Below are 21,953 nucleotides of genomic sequence, written 5' to 3'. Positions count from 1 at the left end.
TTAACATCCCCAACAACACTGACAAAGAAAGCGGACAGCCAACTCCCCATCATCTCTGGGCCGCTCATTCATTTGCAGGAGCCCTGGCCTCACAGATTAGCACAGGCAATTATTGTGATCACAGGCTGCATTTTCTTGCCCCATTACCTACCAGCCCATTCACTAGCAAAGATCTCGCACAAAACCAGGGGCGATCCTGAAGGTGGCTCTAAATGTATGTATGAAATGACAAGACAACACTGAGCATAAACAAACCACATCACCCTCAACACGCCTGGAGGTCACCCCACCACTTAGATGCCTTCCCTGCCCCCCACCCCGAGGCCTGCCCCACTCACCTATACCCGGGGCCACATAGATGAAGTAGAGGCAGGACGAAGAGAGCGAGAAGAAGAAGATGAAGGCGAAGATGGACCGGTTGGAGAGCCGGAGTAACCTCCGGAGCAGCGGCCTCATGGTGCCCGGGCGGTGCAGGCGGCTCTCAGCGGAGCTCCCCGGCCAGGCACAGGCACCTCCGGGGAAACAAGCCCATCGGGTGACTGGGCGGGAGATCCGGGGGGAGAGGGGACCCCACCGGGGAGGAAAGGAGCAGGAAATACCGGGGACCTGACACCGTTACCTCCCCCAGGGGAGGGACCAGCTCCCGGCGATGTGAGAGGGGAGGAGGGGAGGAGATCCTGGCAGGGATAGGAGGGGGTTATTGCCGATACCTGAGGAGAGGGAGGAGGAGGAGAGGGAGGAGGAGAGGACGGGAAATATGCAAAGGCTTATTACACACAGGACGTGGGCATCATGTCCACTCATCTGTTAGGGAGTGTCTCGTGTTACTTGTAGTGGGAAGGGGGTTTGTCGTAGAATAAATATATGACGGGTTACATGGGAAGTATGAAGAGGGGGTGTTTGCTGCTGGTGATATATTATTATTACTGGGAGTGTGATATATAAATATAATCACCGATAAGGGTGCAAACGTTATATATCGGTGCGTGTGGCACGAATGAGAGGGGGGAGAGGGGGGAGACGGGGGAGAGGGGGGAGTGGAGGAGAGGGGGGAGTGGAGGAGAGATGGGGGAGTGGAGGAGAGATGGGGGAGTGGAGGAGAGATGGGGGAGTGGAGGAGAGATGGGGGAGTGGAGGAGAGATGGGGGAGTGGAGGAGAGATGGGGGAGTGGAGGAGAGATGGGAGGGGTCAGGGGGTTGGTCGGGGCCTCAGGACTCCCCGGTCAGCTCATGCGGACACACGGAGAGGATACTTCCGAGCTGCGCGTATGCACGCGGTCACCCCGCTCATGACACAGCCCCGCATATAACGTCACGCAATCTGCGGTGAGGAGGCTGCCCCGGGTGTGCGTGCTGCGGCTGACAGTCACCGCCGTGTGAGGAAGAGGCTCGCACACAGAACTCGGCCCACATTCGAACCCAACTGTTGTAACCGGTGCAGCAACCGTGCCCCGCCTACCCCTATCGTACTTCACGCTGATTGGCTGAAATCTCAGCAGCAGCGTTCCCTGGATACCCTTGTGACTTGTCATTGGTCAGGAAATCAAGGCTGGTCGGGGGGGTGTGGGTGGGCTTTTGAAAACTTGACTCGCCGCATCTGACACTGGCTGTAAAAAAAAAAAGCCTTAAGCCCCTCGCATAGACATGACCTTTTGCGATAGGCGCGGTCGGATCACGTGGCTTGTGGGGACCGAAACTCAACGAGCTTTCATTGGCTTTAAATGACGTAATTGGGCATATAGTGGTCTGGGAAGTGCTGGCCTGTCAGTGTGGCTGGGGAAGGGCGGGGGTTGTGACGTAGGCTTTACACAACATTGTGAATGAGCGGATTCTAACAGTCTCATTACGTTCCAGTGTCCCAAGTCCAGTACAATGCACCCCCTGGGCTGCGTCCCCGCTACCGCTGAGCGGGCAGTTCGTTACATATATAGATATATGTAAGTCTTTGCTCATGCTGTTTGCGTGCGCTCATGCACACGCTCACCCGCACTCGGCGCTAAGATAAACAAAAAAAATGATAATTTCCCCGCACGCTCAACTACCTGCAATGCCTCCACCCCCACCACCCCCCCCCCGCACCCCCGCACGCGTGTAAATGCAGGACACCTGGCGCTCATGTTTGGAGCGCTCAGCACGTTTTATTTATTTTTAGTGTATCCCTAAAGGGAAACTGTATAAGGCCTTATCCCCCACTGGCGCTGAGCGCGCTCATGCTTGGAGAGCGCGGGTGTCCTTAAAATTTTCGCAAGCGCTCGCGGGGGAGGGGGGGACAATTCAGGAGAAGCTGAGCGCGCTTGTAAGTATAACAATTTTGTTTATGTAAGCATAGAGCGCCGGTGAGCTTGTTTGCCCGCGCATCGCGTGAGCGGGGACTTGCATATATATATATATATTAGCTGATATACCCGGCGTTGCCCGGAGGCAGGGGGGGCGTGAAAGGCAGGGGGGGGCGTGAAAGGCAGGGGGGGGGGGCGTGAAAGGCAGGGGGGGGGCGTGAAAGGCAGGGGGGGGGGCGTGAAAGGCAGGGGGGGGGGCATGAAAGCGTGAAAGGTGGGGGGGGGCGTGAAAGGCAGGGGGGGGGCGTGAAAGGCAGGGGGGGGGCATGAAAGCGTGAAAGGCGGGGGGGGCGTGAAAGGCAGGGGGGGGCGTGAAAGGCAGGGGGGGGGGCTGAAAGGCAAGGGAGGGGGCGTGAAAGGCAGGGGAGGGGGCGTGAAAGGCAGGGGAAGGGGCCTGAAAGGCAGGGGGGGGCGACACACGCACACACACACAGTGACACACACACACACACACACAGTGTCACACACACACACACACAGTGAGACACACACACACACACACGTCAGCTAGAGCGACACACACGCGACACCTACCTCTACTTCCGGGCGCCGCCATCTTCTCACTCGGCGCAGCGAGGGAGGAAGGGGGTCCTTCCGGGCGCCGCCATCTTAGGCGCCGCGAGGGAGGAAGGGGGTCCTTCCGGACGCCGCCATCTTAGGCGCCGCGAGGCAGCTGCAGCCTGCCTGGCCACTGCCTGTTCCCCCGCCGGGGATGGAGATGAGCGGAGCGCCGGGAGGGAGAGGTGAGTGGAGGGAGGGAGAGGTGAGCGGAGGGAGGGAGGGAGAGGTGAGCGGAGGGAGGGAGAGATGAGCGGAGTGCCGGGAGGGAGAGATGAGCGCCGGGGGGGGGAGAGATGAGCGCCGGGGGGGGGGAGAGATGAGCGCCGGGGGGGGGAGAGATGAGCGCCGGGGGGGGGGAGAGATGAGCGCCGGGGGGGGGAGAGATGAGCGCCGGGAGGGAGAGATGAGCGCCGGGAGGGAGAGATGAGCGCCGGGAGGGAGAGATGAGCGGAGCGACGGGAGGGAGAGATGAGCGCCGGGAGGGGAGAGATGAGCGCCGGGAGGGAGAGATGAGCGCCGGAGAGAGAGGTGTGTGTGTGTGTGTGTGTGTGTGGCGCCGAGGGGGAAGAGAGTGGCAGTTGGGTGACGTCAGACCCACCAATCTGATTGGCCAGAGGCTGAGGACCAATCAGATTCACCGCAGATAGCACTAACCATTCGATTTTATATATATATAGATATAACACACAGAGAAGCCTGCAACAGACCTATATAAATAAGCTGTGCTAAAACCAGTTCAATGAGGTGTAAATAATAACACCACTGGCGGTGCTGGGGATAAGAATAATATGAAAACCAACACAGAAAAAAAGAATCCCTTGATAGCACTCTAGCATACAAAAGTAACAAAATTTATTAATCTCAAATAGACATACATAAGTTAAAAAAGGGAGCGGTGGTGTCCTGCCTGCTGTGAGATGGTACTATAGCCCCTTAAAGACAAAAATAACAAGCTGATATGGCTGTTACTAAATTTGAATTAGTCTAGAAGGAGAACATATTACTGAACTATAATGTGGAAACATGTAATGAAAAGCTGGTACTATATGCTTAGCAGATGAAATAACTGCACCAATAAATAATGAGTGTAGAAGCAAACCAATGTTTGCCTCTAACAACTCAATGTAGACAAAGGAAAATCCCTAATTGGGTGCTCTATGTCTTCAGTGTTGCCTAGATGTAAGCATAACAATAATGATACACAAACAGGGTTACATCCTTTTAAGCCATAAATCACATATGATCCCAGCGTGGAGAGAATAATAAATGCAATAGTCCATGCAGTGAAGGGAGAAGCTGTCTAACCTGTTCCCGGTGAGTATGTCGCTCCACCCGGCGCTCCCCCTCTGGGCGGGCTTTTCAAACCTCCCGTTATCTCACTGGATGTGAGCATGTGTACTCACGGTTCATAATTGAACTCTGATCCACCTCTCCGACTGGGGGTTAAGGTTGGTCCTGTTCTGCTGCGTGCCTCTCGTTCCAAGGTAAGGTAAAGTAGAAAAAAATGGTGGGACGGGCACTGCAAATTACAATAGGCTGGAGGCAAAGTGCTATAGAAAAAAGAACTTTATTGCGGCATATTAGCCAGTTTAAAAAACATGAGGAGGGTCTTCTGACGCGTTTTGTCCCTGGTGGGGACTTTATCAAAGAGTACCCTTCTAGTGACCGGACATTGCTATTTATAGCCTCTCTCCCATATGCACAGGCACGTAACTCCTCCCTCCAATCTTCGCCTGAATTACAGCTGTTTATTAGTGGAGGTGGAGCACCACGCACCCGCGCATCACGGGCAGGGAGTGAATAAATTAAAAGAGCTCAAACCATCATGTCTGCCATCAATCATGTGTGCACTAATGCTAAAAATGCATAATTGTTTGTTAGTTACCTAATGTGGACACAAGATGATGGCATACTAGGACAAAGTTTAAAAACAGTGAAGGAAGGGAAAAAAAGGTGAATAACGACAATTAGCCTGTCCGATCTAACACATCAAACTGACGCAAACACACAATACATATTAAAAACGAATAATACTCAAAAAAAAACAATAAAAAAAGAAGAAAAATTATACTGCAGATCCACACCTAATGTAAATGTGCCCATACATATGGTCATTAGACATAGACCCATATAACTATTTTTTAGCATAGAAAAAGAAAAACAGTATAATCATGACTAAAATAGGAATCTTTCTAAAAAAAAAGAAAAAAATCTATATATAAACATGCATAACAAAAAAAAGAAATACGCATAAGACAACAACAAAAGATAGGTTGCTAAAACAAAACTCCTATGTTGAAAAAATAATAAAAAAGAAGATAATATATGATAATCATAATAATAAGAACAGAGTTATCAAGATTTATATGATCAATCATCTGGTGTGGATCTACATTATTTTTCTCCCCCGTTGACATAGTATATGGAGAGATTTTAACAATTATTTGTAATTATATATTCACTTATATAAGTCAGAGTGAATATATTATGACAACATCAGATATAATCCTTATAACAACAGTACATGTATAATAGTAATTGTTATTTTTAGTAAACATTAGCCACAAAAGCAGATATATAGCAGATTCTAAGAGAGCAAGTAAATAGGAAGACAAAAAAAAGGTCTCCCACAGATCCCTTTTACCACTGCACAAACAGGCTAATAGTAAATAGTAACAAGGGTATAATGCTCCTTGGCAAGTATCGAAATGGGCTGCAGGGGAGAACCCTGGTAACCGCACCCAGTACTAGGAGTGAACAATTACCTAAAAGGCCTAATTAGGCAAAACAATAAACTTTTATTAAACATATATAATCACACTATAACGACGCAAAATCAGTAGGTAGTAAAAACATCTAAAACTCAGATATGGGTGTTCACAGGAGGCTAAATGATAGATATATAGCAATAAATCTGGTTCTTAAATAGAACCCTCCTGATATGCTGCTCAAAATACAGGGAGAAATGTACGAAGGGGATAAGGATACCTAATGAGTATAAGTGTAATAGATAATCCTATCATAAACAATGGCAGTATCCCCCTCCTATGTCTATGTCGGAAGGGAGGGTGTAGTGTTAGGGTGTATATTCTCACCACAATGATACCACAGTCTAGTAACTCAGCATGCATCAATAATGCAGTGGTATTGGAAATACCGTAATCAGTGTTGTAGCGCTCTTATGATAATACCGCCACCATATGGGTCATCAGCATCCAATACTGATAATCCCACAACTACCAGCAGTTGTCTGTGCACAACACTGCCAACACTGCCAAACTGAACCGCTGATTGCAACTCAGGCTCCGGTAAACACCCTCTCTCTCCCCGGTATCGGAGCAGTCTCACCTGTAACCTCCGACATCAACGCGATGACGTCATCCCGACGTACGTTTCGCGCTCGGGAGCTGGCGCTTTCTCAAGGTAGGAGGTACCTACTGACTAACTGTGTCACTTCTAAATACCCATCAGACTGGGCGGGACACAAAATCTCCCCAATCACGCACCGATATGGTGATAGACAGCCTAGGGGATGAATCACAATGCTCGAGGGGTTTTAAAGGGAATATCTCTGACTTAACCCTTAATGTGCTGTGGCCAGAGTATCGGCTATATGCATATAATTCTATATGTTGTACAGAGGATCGAATACACGGGTTATTAGGATCCACAGTACAGAGTACATAGTTCACCTAGAAGGACTAGATGAACATACCTAGTTAGTGACATTCCGGGTATTAACACTTCAGGGGGTGTGGCCAGATAATGGTAAACACATATTGCTCCATACATAGTACCTTGGGGCCAACATCAGGATGCATATTGGGGGTACAAAGGCCATTGTCTGGCATTGGTAACCTTACATCAAATGCCAGTATCTATGTTGACCAATTACTCCATCCATTTGTGAGCGCATTGCCCTCTTATCTTCGTGATACTAAAGATGTGCTCCGTAAACTAGATGATGTTACAACAGATCCCAGTACACGTTTGGTCAGCTGAGATGTCGAGGGACTGTATACGAGCATCCCCCACACGGTTGGTATGCGAGCAGTGTCACATTTTCTAAGAAAGATCTAGAGGCCAAGATTTAGTGATGCACAATGAATTCATCCTTCAATTACTGGACCTTACCCTGACCAAGAACTACTTTATATTTAATAATAAGTACTATCATCAAATCCAGGGCACAGCAATGGGGACCACATGTGCCCCCACCTACGCCAATTTATATTTTTATATCTAGGCTGGTGGGAGGAAACAGTGGTCTTCACTGAGGCCCTGGACGAATATACTATGTTCATTGAGTTATGGGTATGGTTCATTGATGATATTATGGTCCTGTGGACAGGTACATTGGCATCTCTGAAGGAATTTGTAGATATATTGAATTCCAATCTACATAAACTTAGACTTACCTTGGTCTCAAGTGCATCCAAACTTGATTTCCTTGATATCACAATCACTAAAGATATCAATGGTAAACTGGACACTACGATTTTTAGGAAACAGACCGCAATGAACAGTCTATTGAGGTCCGACAGTCAGCACCCTAAACACGTTATTAAAGCCATCCCTACAGACCAATATCTCCGCCTTAGGCGTAACTGTTCTACCTTAAGTGAATTTACGGATAAGGCCAAAGATATGACCCAACAATTCACTGAACGTGGACACTCAAGGACGAACCTGAAGAAAGCATACAATCGAGCCATTGACACAAGTAGGACACAACTCTTAGTGGATAAATCTCACAATGACAACACCAATGAGTATAAACCGATCCGCTTTATTGGTACTTTCAGTGACCAGTGGGGCTCTATTTACAGGATATTCAATAAATACTGGCATATATTACTTGATGACAAAGATCTGCAGGGGGCCATATCACATACACCCAAGCTCACCAGTAGAAAAGCCGTAATTTAAAGGACATCCTGGTCAAGAGCCATTACCAAGTGAAACCACACACTACTTGGCTTGATAAGAAACCCACCGGTTCATATGCATGCGGCCGTTGCAGGGCTTGCAGATATGTACCCAAAAGAACAGACTTTATGGACTCTCACAAACAGCGGACATTCAAAATTAATGAATTCATTAATTGTGTCACAGAGGGGGGGATCTACCTGATAGTTTGCGCTTGTGGCAAGCTATACGTAGGCAAAACTTTCAGACAGTTTAAAAAGAGAATCCTTGAGCACTTGGGCTCTGTTCGAAATGCCGCAGATACTCCGGTGGCACGCCACGTAATAAACGAACACAATGGCAACAGTGACCAATTAATTTTTATTGGTATCCAGCATATTTCTTGGGGCCAACGTAAGGGCGATTGGGACAGGTTATTGTTGCAGACTGAGTGTAAGTGGATCTACACACTTGACACACTCAACCCCATTGGTCTTAATGAGGGGTTTATTTATAAGTCCTTCCTATAGAATATTACATCACCATGGTGGACATGTACTAATCAATATATTGCATTGGAGGGGGATCCGGGTATACAGCTAATTTTAGAGTCCGTTTTGACCTACTGGGCGGACGCCATAGGTTAGCACAGTCCTACACTACCTATATCTACCCACTACCATTACATGTGGTCTCTATTACATCCGTGACCTCAGTATTTGGCACAATGGCCTTTGTACCCCCAATATGCATCCTGATGTTGGCCCCAAGGTACTATGTATGGAGCAATATGTGTTTACCATTATCTGGCCACACCCCCTGAAGTGTTAATACCTGGAATGTCACTAACTAGGTATGTTCATCTAGTCCTTCTAGGTGAACTCATGTACTCTGTACTGTGGATCCTAATAACCCGTGTATTCGATCCTCTGTACACCATATAGAATCATATGCATATAGCCGATACTCTGGCCACAGCACATTAAGGGTTAAGTCAGAGATATTCCCTTTAAAACCCCTCGAGCATTGTGATTCATCCCCTAGGCTGTCTATCACCATATCGGTGCGTGATTGGGGAGATTTTGTGTCCCGTCCAGTCCGATGGGTATTTAGAAGTGACACAGTTAGTCAGTAGGTACCGTGGAACAGGGAAAAACCCGGGCGCTCCCTGGGAAGTTTAAAACAGGGGAAATATAACAATGAATTTTACAACCTTATAGACAAAGGTCCCTCAGTTTCGTCTTCTCGTCCTATGGCTCTGACCCCAATAGAATCCTATCCAGGATCCTTATTAGTACAGGGATATAGAGAAAAAAGGGGGAGCACAGGTTGAGGAATTTGGGGTGTGTATGGTATCTAATAGATACTGGTGGGTGTGATCGAAATATATACAAAATCACTTACACGGCCTTGTGTAAATGCTCTCACAGCAAGGTTTCGTTGCAGGTTTCTTGTCTTTTTATTTCCTGGAATGGTTTCTTTCTTCTTTTCAGGTCTTGATCTTCTTCCTGGTTTTCTCAGGCAGTCCTCAGCTCCCAGTGAGGATATCCCCCTCGGAGTGAACAGATGTAAAAACAATTGTTAGAGAGGAAATACAGACGGTATTATAGGATATCCAATAGTTTAAACCTAAATAAATAAAAAAGCAGCAAAAGCTGCAAACACTCACACGGGCAAGTGTGAGTGCAGTCCTAGGGGAAGGTGTCTTTTATCTGATGGGTCTTCATACATGGTGACCTGCAAGGGTAATGGGGGTCTGGTGTGCAATAAATATGAATAAAGATAAAAATGAAATGATACACGGCCTTGTGTGAGCAAATTCACATAGAGGTGTCTTTAAGTTCTTTTAAGGAGTAGTGGTGCTAGCTTCCAAGTAGGGAAATATAAGCAGATAGCCCCTCCTCGGTGTCAGTGCGAATCAGGACAATGTCTCGCTTCGGGTAGACTACAATTGATTTTATTGTTTAAAATACTAAAAAAAATGCAAACATGAAAATACAATAAAAAATGCAGAAAAAAAGAACAGCCCGTCTGTAGGGTGTAACTCGTGGATCTCGTGGCACGCAGCTAACTTGCTCCGCGTCCGGGTATAGTGCTACTCCTTAAAAGAACTTAAATACACCTCTATGTGAATTTGCTCACACAAGGCCGTGTGAGAATCATTTAATTTTTATCTTTATTCGTATTTATTGCACACCAGACCCCCATTACCCTCGCAGGTCACCATGTATGAAGACCCCATCAGATAAAAGACACCTTCCCCTAGGACTGCACTCACACTTGCCCGTGTGAGTGTTTGTAGCTTTTGCTGCTTTTTTATTTATTTAGGTTTAAACTATTGGATATCCTATAATATCGTCTGTATTTCCTCTCTAACAATTGTTTTTACATCTGTTCACTGCGAGGGGGATATCCTCACTGGGAGCTGAGGACTGCCGGAGAAAACCAGGAAGAAGATCAAGACCTGAAAAGAAGAAAGAAACCACTCCAGGAAATAAAAAGACAAGAAACCTGCAACGAAACCTTGCTGTGAGAGTATTTACACAAGGCCGTGTAAGTGATTTTGTATATATTTCGATCACACCCACCAGTATCTATTAGATACCATACACACCCCAAATTCCTCAACCTGTGCTCCCTCTTTTTTCTCTATATCCCAGTCAGTAGGTACCTCCTACCTTGAGAAAGCGCCAGCCCCCGAGCGCGAAACGTACGTCGGGATGACGTCATCGCGTTGACGTCGGAGGTTACGGGTGAGACTGCTCCGATACCGGGGAGAGAGAGGGTGTTTACCGGAGCCTGAGTTGCAATCAGCGGTTCAGTTTGGCAGTGTTGGCAGTGTTGTGCACAGACAACTGCTGGTAGTTGTGGGATTATCAGTATTGGATGCTGATGACCCATATGGTGGCGGTATTATCATAAGAGCGCTACAACACTGATTACGGTATTTCCAATACCACTGCATTATTGATGCATGCTGAGTTACTAGACTCTGGTATCATTGTGGTGAGAATATACACCCTAACACTACACCCTCCCTTCCGACATAGGAGGGGGATACTGCCATTGTTTATGATAGGATTATCTATTACACTTATACTCATTAGGTATCCTTATCCCCTTCGTACATTTCCCCCTGTATTTTGAGCAGCATATCAGGAGGGTTCTATTTAAGAACCAGATTTATTGCTATACAGTAAATCTATCATTTAGCCTCCTGTGAACACCCATACCTGAGTTTTAGATGTTTTTACTACCTACTGATTTTGCGTCGTTATAGTGTGATTATATATGTTTAATAAAAGTTTATTGTTTTGCCTAATTAGGCCTTTTAGGTAATTGTTCACTCCTAGTACTGGGTGCGGTTACCAGGGTTCTCCCCTGCAGCCCATTTCGATACTTGCCAAGGAGCATTATACCCTTGTTACTATTTACTATTAGCCTGTTTGTGCAGTGGTAAAAGGGATCTGTGGGAGACCTCTTTTTTTGTCTTCCTATTTACTTGCTCTCTTAGAATCTGCTATATATCTGCTTTCGGGGCTAATGTTTACTAAAAATAACGATTACTATTATACATGTACTGTTGTTATAAGGATTATATCTGATGTTGTCATAATATATTCACTCTGACTTATATAAGTGTTAGGACAAAAGTCCATAGTTACAAATAATTGTTAAAATCTCTCCATATACTATATCAAAGGGGGAGAAAAATAATGTAGATCCACACCAGATGATTGATCATATAAATCCTGATAACTCTGTTCTTATTATTATGATTATCATATATTATCTTCTTTTTTATTATTTTTTCAACATAGGAGTTTTGTTTTAGCAACCTATCTTTTGTTGTTGTCTTATGCGTATTTCTTTTTTTTGTTATGCATGTTTATATATAGATTTTTTTATTTTTTTAGAAAGATTCCTATTTTGGTCATGATTATACTGTTTTTCTTTTTCTATGCTAAAAAATAGTTATATGGGTCTATGTCTAATGACCATATGTATGGGCACATTTACATTAGGTGTGGATCTGCAGTATAATTTTTCTTCTTTTTTATTGTTTTTTTTTGAGTATTATTCGTTTGTTAATATGTATTGTGTGTTTGCGTCAGTTTGATGTGTTAGATCGGACAGGCTAATTGTCGTTATTCACCTTTTTTTCCCTTCCTTCACTGTTTTTAAACTTTGTCCTAGTATGCCATCATCTTGTGTCCACATTAGGTAACTAACAAACAATTATGCATTTTTAGCATTAGTGCACACATGATTGATGGCAGACATGATGGTTTGAGCTCTTTTAATTTATTCACTCCCTGCCCGTGATGCGCGGGTGCGTGGTGCTCCACCTCCACTAATAAACAGCTGTAGTTCAGGCGAAGATTGGAGGGAGGAGTTACGTGCCTGCGCATATGGGAGAGAGGCTATAAATAGCAATGTCCGGTCACTAGAAGGGTACTCTTTGATAAAGTCCCCTATAACAACTTAGACCGGCCGGTCAGTAGCTACTGAGATAACAACCCCTATAGTGAGTCAGTGTGTGCATAACAGCAATAATATGCAGTAGATGGAATAAGTATAATTTGGCAGCGTAGGGCGGAAACACGTGATGTGGTAGGAGGAAGTGATGTCAGCTGGGGGCACCACCGGATCCAGAAGAGACAAACAAGCCCCGATGTGCACGTTTCGCCACCTGCTTCGTCCGGACGATGAATTATACTTATTCAACAGACTAGAGGAGGTCTAGCTATTATTAAAGCAGCAATATTACTTTCCCACCCCCTTTTTTTTCTTATTTGTATATGTAAAGCACGTGACAATATATAATTATGCATTCTTACCTAAGCTGGCAATCAGTGCTCCTGTTATAAATCTGCCAAAATCCTGATTGTGTGACTAGCATAATGGCCGCCTTCTAACTTTGTGCTGCTGTGAAATTCTGCAGCTGATACATAAATGTAACCCTTCTATGGTACCCCACCTGACATGAGATTGGGGGGTACACTCCTTCTGGTCACTTTGAGTGGTCTGGGTGCTGTGACCTGCTGGCAAACAGGAGGGCTGAGTGCTCCGCGATGTTGTGGGGAGAACCCAGGACAGGGACAGGAGGTGTGGTGTGGGACAGGTTACCTTGTTCTCTCGGTGCACAGTGCCTCCAGCCAGCAGGGATCCCCTGGGGTCTCCAGAGGAGAGACCCCCACTGACACTCCATTCTCCATACACAGGAACAGGGACACACACAGCAGCTTCTTTTCTGTGGATCTTTATTCAGCTTAGATGTGCAGACAGCATACAGCATGATATCACAGGCATGGTGTAATCTCTGCCTCTCTGCTCATGGCAGCTTGAATTCCCCCCCTCCTTACCCAGGTGGGGCAAGAGGGGGAGACCTCTTCTTAGCTTCTTATCTCTCTCAGGTCTCTCTCTAGACTCTCTGATCACTAACACAGGTATGCATCTCACCCCAGCCTATGCTTAAAAGCTGTGTTTAAAGCAGCATGTTTTAAGCATTGGCTTAAGGGTTGCTCGTGTAATATGAGCTTGCGACAAAAGGTGTCACTGTGTGCTCATTTGCATGTCATTTCCCAGAATCCCTTGCTGCAGTGGATGTGCTGTGTGCTGGGCGATAATGGTGAAAGACAGGGTTGCAGACCTGTCTAAGACATGCAAATGAACATACAGTAATATTTACAGTTGCTATACTGCGGCGGCTCATTTTATTCTAACATATCGCCGCTTTTTTCCTGGCTTTATTCCCGAATGTGACGCACTTCACCGGGAGCATGCCGCATTCATTTTGCGTTCTCAGCCACGGGTCATGCGCGGTTGACGCGCTATTCATGCGTTTATTGAGAATGGTACGGATTTAATAGGTAGAAATTCTTTGCGTGTCCGCCAGATGGCAGATATTCATGAATTGTAATGCGCATGCGCTTCAGTAATGTGTCGATTTGCAGGTGTTTCGTTTAAAAAAGATACCACAGTGTGCTATTGTAACTTGGCCTTGAGACTGAAGGAAGAGGTTGCAATAATGTATCAATTTAGGCTTTTCATATTAAAGAAAGACAAAGACCAGTTTCTGTTATTCTCCAGAGACCCGCCGCCATGAGTGTTCAAGTGCAGCCCGTTTTCCAAAAACCCGACAGAACTTACGCGTATTTGATATGGGCTGCGATTAATGCAACAGATGATAAAATGGCAACAGTTGTTCAAATGTATCAGTATTTTATCGAAAACTATGACTTTTACAAATTTTCGCCAGCTACTCATGTGTGGAAGCGTGCAATAAGGAAAAGGTTATGTAGCGATCCATGTTTTTATCGTATTGAGCCACAATTTATTGGAGGGTATTGGTGTGTATCACCAGCTTTTTCCTGTATCTATGATCATGCAGACGGCAAAAGGCATAAGGTCGTGTTAAAACCAACTAAGAAACGACAGTCGCTGCCAAGCAAAGCACCAGCACCGGCTTCCAATAACGGTCCCATCGTCAGTGACAACCCTTGCTGTCTGTCCAGCAAGCCTGAGCCGGATTTCGTGTGCAGTTTCGATCAAGCTTGCATCTACCTAAACGATTTCCAGCCTCATCAGCTGACTGATGTAGTAGTCCCGCTGCCAAATATCAACATGTATGATCAAGAATACTGGACTGGCAGTGGGCCGGCGCCGGCGCCAGCTGAATGGGAAATTCTATGGTGAGTATTGTTGCCGTATTATTTTCTGTGTTTTTTTTATTTTGACAAATCAGTATCAATATCGGTGCGATTCAAAAGTCAAGCGATTCTCCTATAAGCAATATCATTGGCTGAGCGGCTTCTACAGTACTGCAGATACTGAACAATTGGTGGAACGCTAGGCGCATGCGCATTGGAGCTTTCTTGAAACGCATATGCGTTTCATCACATCACATCAACGGTAGGCGCATGCGCATGTGAACAGGAGACGCCCCCCAAGAAAATTATTGGTGGGACTGGCTGGGAACTTCTTTAGGGGACTGACCATTACAGTAAAACTTTTCTTTTTGTTTTTCCTCTAAAGAAAACGGCTAATGGAGGGATTTCGATGGATAATATCGCTTTGTGTAACAATGCCTGCACATTGCTGAATCGGATTTAAAAAACCACGTACCGGAGTCTACAGTTTAGTGGCCGTTGTTATTGATTAGGATAGAATACTGTGCAGTACCTGAAACAGTATGCTGATGTTTTCCGACCGTACAGTATACAATACTTTTTTATATACAGTATACTTTGTAATAAACCCGAAAAAATAAAAAGTATACATTTTTTCTACATGTACTGTATTACAGTACAATGGTATAGTGATGAAGTGAAAACAGGCGTAAACATATAAAAGGGGTGAACACTATTAATGAGTGACTTAATATAAACTTATATAAGTGAAAAAATAGTAATATTTGTAAATACAGTTTCACCCCCTGCTCAAAAACTGCTCGACCCATTAGAACTAGGATCCTAGAACATCTCAGTAGCATTAAAAGACAAATTAAGACACAGTGTGTCTGATCATTTCTCATTATTCCATCAAGGAGATCCAACAGGTTTGACTTATACAGTCATCGAACAGGTTAAACAACATTGGAGAGGGGGGACAGAGAAATTGAGCTACTTAGGAGGGAATCTTTCTGGATCCATCGTCTAGGGAGTCTTACTCCAAGGGGGCTAAATACAGTATGGAATTGGATATTATGCCATTTTTGAAATAAATTTGTCCCTAACTCTGGCTTTGTCTCACCTCTAGGCAATTTTCTTGCTCTTCCAATCTCCCTTTCTTTTGATTGAGTCTGATTACTCTGTGCCATATAGGTTTTATTTTATCATATAATATTTTTCTGTATTATATTTCTGTATTAATTTGAGTTTAGTTAGTTAGATTTTTCACTCCTAGATCCTTTTGTAGTATCACCATCCAGCCATAGGGATTTTATAATTAATTTGTATAACTTTCTGCAATTTTGTTGTATGCACTATCAACGACTAATTTAGTATCCAGCTAGTCATTATTACATGAACTGTGTCAATTTAGTGTGTTCCCATATAAGAGGTCTCCCTCCTAATATTTGCGATTTTGATGATATATATATATGATTATATGTGTATATCCTCATCATCCATATATACCTTTGTCCATTATGAACTGTGTCATTTTAGCATGTTCCCGTATAATAGGTCTCCCTTTTAACATTTGCGATTTTGATTATATATTTTTTATATGATTATATGTGTATATCCTCACCATCCATCTATATCTCTGTCCATTTGGGACATTAACCTCCTCATGCTTGCACTCCTATGTATTGTGTGATTCAGCATTTTTCTATCATCACCCACCCCATTAGCGCTTTAAGGAACAGTCAGTTCCCTATTAACAATTAAACAACCAAGCTATTTAAGACAGAATCATGATCATGAGACTCCACACTCCTGACGAAGCCGATGCTGCACTTAGTTCTATTTTGTTTCTTCCCCATGCTCCCCCTGGATTTCATGTTTACTGTATTACAGTACATACAGTATGTGTCTTCTATACAGTGCCAGTACATACAGTACAGTATAGTATAGTATGTGTCTTCTATTTTATTTAATGCTCTTGTACTGGGCATGCCTACAGTATACAGTACAGTGTGCCTGGACAGTAGTGTACATTCCAGAAACACTGTATTTTGTTACAGTAGCAAAGGAGCCAATGGAACAATGTAAAACAAATCAACATGTTCTTTTATTGGTGGAGTAAGTACAAAAACATTTATTTACAAATACAATGTAGAAACATTTTAAGTGCACAGCAATTCAAAACATCAACAGGTGTATGGTTTACTGCTACAGTAGTGAAAACATTTATATATAGAAAGTAAAAACATTTACAGTCAGTCAGTATGGTTTAGAGTCACATGTTATATAAACAAATTCTTTATTCATAAAATATATAAACAAATTCTTTATTCATAAAATATACAAAACGCAACATCTCCTTTAATAAAGAACGGCAAGTCAAAACATATACAGTGGAATGGTGTGCAAAACAGTCTGCACCAGTACAGTCCTCGAGGGCAGCAAACAGGCCCGGTTTTCAGGGTAACCTTTGAAAACCGTTCCTGTTTGCGGCCCTCAGGGACAAGAATTGTGCAGGTCTTGTGTACAGTAAATACAAACATTTTTTTATTAATACAAGTTAAAACACACAACATCTCCTTTATTTAAATACAGCAGGTCAAAACATGTACAGTACCATACAGTACAGTTCAGCACAACAGTATGGTCTTACCTGTGATTAAAAAAAACCTCTTTATTCATAAAATACAGTATACAAAACGCAACATCTCCTTTATTAAAGAAACATATACAGTACAGTGGGATGGTGTGCAAAACAGTCAGTCAGGCCTGCACCACTACAGTCCTCGAGGGCAGCAAACAGTCCAGGTTTTCAGGACAACCTTGAAAACCGGATTTGTTTGCGGCCCTCCGGGACTGGAATTGTGCAGGTCTTGTGTGTGTGTACAGCAAGTTAAAACATTTCTGTATAAATACAAGTTAAAACACACAACAACATCTCCTTTATTTAAGTACAGCAGGTCAAAACATGTACAGTACAGTTCAGCACAACAGTATGGTCTTACAGTACCTGTGATTAAAAAAAAATCTTTATTCATAAAATATACAAAACGGAACATCTACTTTACACAAGAACAGCAAGTCAAAACATTTGCAGTGGGATGGTGTGCAGAACAGTCAGGCCTGCACCACTACAGTCCTAGAGGGCAGCAAACAGGCCCAGTTTTCAGGACAACCTTGAAAACCGGGCCTGTTTGCGGCCCTCCGGGACTGAAACAAAACATTTACCAAACATTTTCAACAGTTGAACACTCACTCAAATGCGTACCCCACCAGATTTTCCTTCCATGGCCAATGCCTTGCATGGCGCAAAACGCCATTAATGCAGTCTCGAACACCTTTCATTACAGGATCTGTAATTGAATAAAAGCACCGCAATTCCTCCAGAATGGTCTTCCTTAAATTGTCAGGAAGCGCCTTTTTTACGCGATTTCCTTCGTAGTTCACTCTGAAGGCCCAGTCGCAGTACAACGAGTAGGGCACATGGTGCTTAAAAATGTGCAAGGCATACTTGTGGGGTGGGAAAAGCTATAGTGAAAAAGAGAAACTATACTACAACCAAGCGCTCAACCTATTGTGAAAAATTGTGTGCAATAGATTATAGTGAACAACAAATATTAAATAAATTAAATAAAAGTGTGACAATTGGTGTATCCACATGGTGCTTAAAAATGTGCAAGGCATACTTGTGGGGTGCACCAGCACTCATAACCCTATACTTCTCCCTGAGCGCCGGTGGCAGATTGCACAGGGTGATGTTTGGCACCGTATCGATGCTAGCGAATGTAGGTCTTCTGTGAGCGGGTGTGCTTGAGGCGACGGGCGAGGGTAGGTTGTCTAGGAGGAAACTTTCCTCCTGTCTTGGTCGCCGTGTTGTCTCCTGGCGTGGTCTTGACGGGGTTGTCATGTCCTCCTCAACGGCATACATGTACACTGCATCTTCTGGTTGAGGGGGTGTGCTTGGTGATGGAAGGGTGTCGATGCTCCCATTCATCACATCCATGCCACCCTCCTGCTCTGGCGTCGGGTAAACAGGGGCATGAACACCGAGCAAATTATGTATACCCGCTATGTCAGCCTCTATCGTCTCCATCCGTTGATCCATATGTTGCATCCGTTGCTCCATCTTTAGCATGGTCTCCAGAAGAAGATCTATCTTTGTCAGCATAATGGAGTCCACGGGGATATCCACACTTATCCCATTCAGCATCTGGTCTAACGAGCTGCTTCTTGTGCATGGCGTGTGGACATCTGGGTGGATGGGTGCTACGGAGGATGAGATGGGGGTTCCATGGAGAGAAGCGGCAGCGTCGTCGAAGAAGGGTGGAGGAGGTGACCTGTGGATATCCGGTAGAGGAGAAGCGGCAGCGTTGTCGAAGAGGGATGGAGAAAGTGACCTCTGGATTTCCGGGCGAGAAGCAGAGTTGTCTACGCGCAAAGGAGAAAGTGACCCATGGATTTCAGAGGCACCAGCGGCAGTGTCGTCAGATACAACTGGAGAAGATGGCCTGTGGATTTCCGGGAGGGCGGCGGCAGCATCGAGGACGAGGAGTGGAGAAGACGGGCTGAAGATTTCCGGGACAGCGGCGGCAGAGTCGTTGAAGCGTATGGGAAGAAGTGGTCTGCGGGTTCGATGGGTTGGCTCCCATTCGTTTTGCGTTGAGAGTACATCACCATATTTCTTCTTGACATAATAAGGCTGATGTCTATTAAAACCCTTAGCCTTTGGGGTCAGCAGAAGGTTTTCTTTATTGGCCTTAGCCTTTTGCATTGGCGTTGGCTTGGAAATGGCTCCCGCCTTTCGCTTTTTCTGCATGACAGGCACGGCAGAGGCGAGTGGGTTCCTGCGTTCGTAGAATCGGGGTTGCTCCATGAAAGCAGATGGCACAATGCATTATCTGGACAAGGGCAAGTTCAGATAAAGATCATTGAGTGGTGGGCTATGCAAAGTGTGTAACCTTTTATGCATGGCGGCAAGGTACAGGTGTTGAAAGTGGGCGTACTCTAATGTGAGTCATTACCGTATAAATACACCATCCAATTTGTGGATTCACTGCACATTGAATACACATCGACTAAACATCGAATATACATTCTTGTGTTTGTATTTCTTTCTACTCGCAGCAATGCCTGTTAAAAAGATTTCCAAGGATCTCAGACTGCGAATTAAGGAGATGTACACGAGCGGACACCGAATTGCTGCTATCCAACGCTGGTTAGCTACTTCTGGCCTCGTTGTGCCAGCAACCACCGTGAGCTATCATGCACTCGGAAAAAACAGAGAACGCAAAAGGGCACTTTGGGTAACTAACGCGTAAGTATATTTATACAACTTTAAAAAAAAATTATATTAAATATTGTACTGTACAGTAGATCTACAGTACTGTATCTAATATTTTTGTTATTTCTGTAGATTTATATTACAACAGTATATATATTTTGTATATTTATATTACAACAGTATATATATTTTGTATATTTATATTTATATTACAACAATATATATATTTTGTATATTTATATTACAACAGTATATATATTTTGTATATTTATATTACAACAGTATATATATTTTTTATATTTATATTACAACAGTATATATAGTTTGTATATTTATATTACAACAGGATATATATTTTTTATATTTATATTTATATTACAACAGTATATATATTTTTTATATTTATATTACAACAGTATATATATTTTGTATATTTATATTACAACAGTATATATATTTTGTATATCTATATTACAACAGGATATATATATTTTGTATATTTATATTACAACAGTATACAGTATATATTTTGTATATTTATATTTATATTACAACAGTACATATATTTTGTATATTTATATTACAACAGTATATATATTTTGTATATTTATATTTATATTACAACAGTATATATATTTTTTATATTGCTGCATATTGATACTGTAGAACTATGCTTGTGGCCTACTGCACTGTAACTCACCGGATTGTTTTTCTTTACATTGTAGGGAGACAACTCTTCTGGTGGACAAAATAAGTGAGGAGAATGATGAGAAGAGTGCATTAAGGGTCAAATACACTCTGCAGGAAAATCACAATCTCACTGTATCCGAGACCAGCATAAAGAAGATGAGACGCAGCATTGGATGGAAATATGGACATGTGAGGTTACTACTGGACAGTACAGGAGGTAAAAGTGTTGTTTAGGAAACTGTACTGTACCGCTAAAATTATTTATTCCTTGTCATTACAGAGCGTACCCCATGATACGGGACGTAAACAATATGAAAAGAGTGGTCCAGGCCCAGGCATGGATCGACAGTGGAGAAACTTTCCAGGATTGCATCTTCACAGATGAGTCTACTGTGTCACTGGAGAGATTTGCAACCTTTGCATTCCACAAAAAAGGTCGCATATCTATGAAGCCACGGCCAAAACACCCCGTGAAGCTGCATGTGTGGGGTGCCATCTCTAGGAGTGGACCAGGATGCATTGTCATCTTTGAAGGTAAAATATATAAAATATAATGTAGCCTTATGCACTGTACTAGTGTAGCCTTACTGTATGCACTGTACTGTACAACTGTATTGTGCAGTTTTTGGAGCACTTTTCTTTTCTTGTTATAGGAATCATGAATAAAGCTTTCTTCCAAGACAAAATTGTCCCTGAGATAGTACAATACATCACACGCGAGTTCCCGGATGGTCACCGTTTCTACCAGGACAACGATCCGAAGCACACCGCGTCAACAGCGCATATCCTTGAGCGCGGTATCAACAGGGTGAAGACGCCAGCGGAGTAAGTGCGGTAACCGTGTCTCGTTTTTTTACCACTGTTTTTACTGTGTACTGTATCTCTTAAACTAATTGTCCTTTTTTTCCAATGACAGATCGCCAGACTTCAATCCAATCGAAATGGTCTGGCATCAGCTGAAGGACCATATCCGGAAAGTGGTGAAACCCGCCAAAAAGGACGAGTTGGCGAAAGGCATAATGAGTTTTTGGAACGATGTACTCACCGTGGAACGCTGCAATAAATATATAGACCATATTGCGACTGTGTTGCCCATTGTGATCGCGTGTAATTGGTAAGCATCAGGAAAGTAGTACTGTACTGTAGTATTGTAAGTACAGTATGATACAGGTAAGTATGGCACAGATTTTTTCTTTCCTAATAGTCAGAGTATACAGTAGTTACGGTTTTTTATTTCCAGAGAGAGCAGCACCAGCCATCTGGTTACATAGTTTTTAACAGTAGTCAAAGTATACAGTAGTTCCAGTATAGACTAGTTTGACAGTACTACAGTAACTGCCTACTAACTGCACAATTTTTTTCTTTCCAGAGGAAGCAGCACCAGCCATCTACAGTAGTACTACACATCACACAATGCCATAATACAGTACGCACATAACTGCACTAATTTTTTGTTTTCTTGTCGTTTCAGGAAAAAAGGGTGGCCTGGGGGGAGGTGGGGTGTTGTGTCCAGTCTAATCTGTTTGTACAGTCAAATGTACAATA

General features: G+C 43.7%; 1 protein-coding gene across 1 annotated transcript in view; it reads right to left on the bottom strand.

The window, feature by feature from the left end:
- B4GALT6 (beta-1,4-galactosyltransferase 6) overlaps positions 1-1,438 on the bottom strand; it is a 115,094-nt gene extending 113,656 nt beyond the window's left edge. Inside the window, exon 1 of the mRNA XM_075584776.1 lies at positions 339-1,438. Coding sequence (XP_075440891.1) covers positions 339-456 — 118 coding nt within the window. The 5' untranslated portion in view covers positions 457-1,438. The remainder of the gene's footprint in view (positions 1-338) is intronic.
- Between the last annotated feature and the right edge of the window lie 20,515 nt (positions 1,439-21,953).

Source organism: Ascaphus truei, chromosome 2, assembly GCF_040206685.1.
Source record: "Ascaphus truei isolate aAscTru1 chromosome 2, aAscTru1.hap1, whole genome shotgun sequence".
NCBI classification, from domain to species: Eukaryota; Metazoa; Chordata; class Amphibia; order Anura; family Ascaphidae; genus Ascaphus; species Ascaphus truei.
The sequence above is the reverse complement of the archived record's forward strand: the minus strand, read 5'-3'. Positions and strand labels throughout refer to the sequence as shown.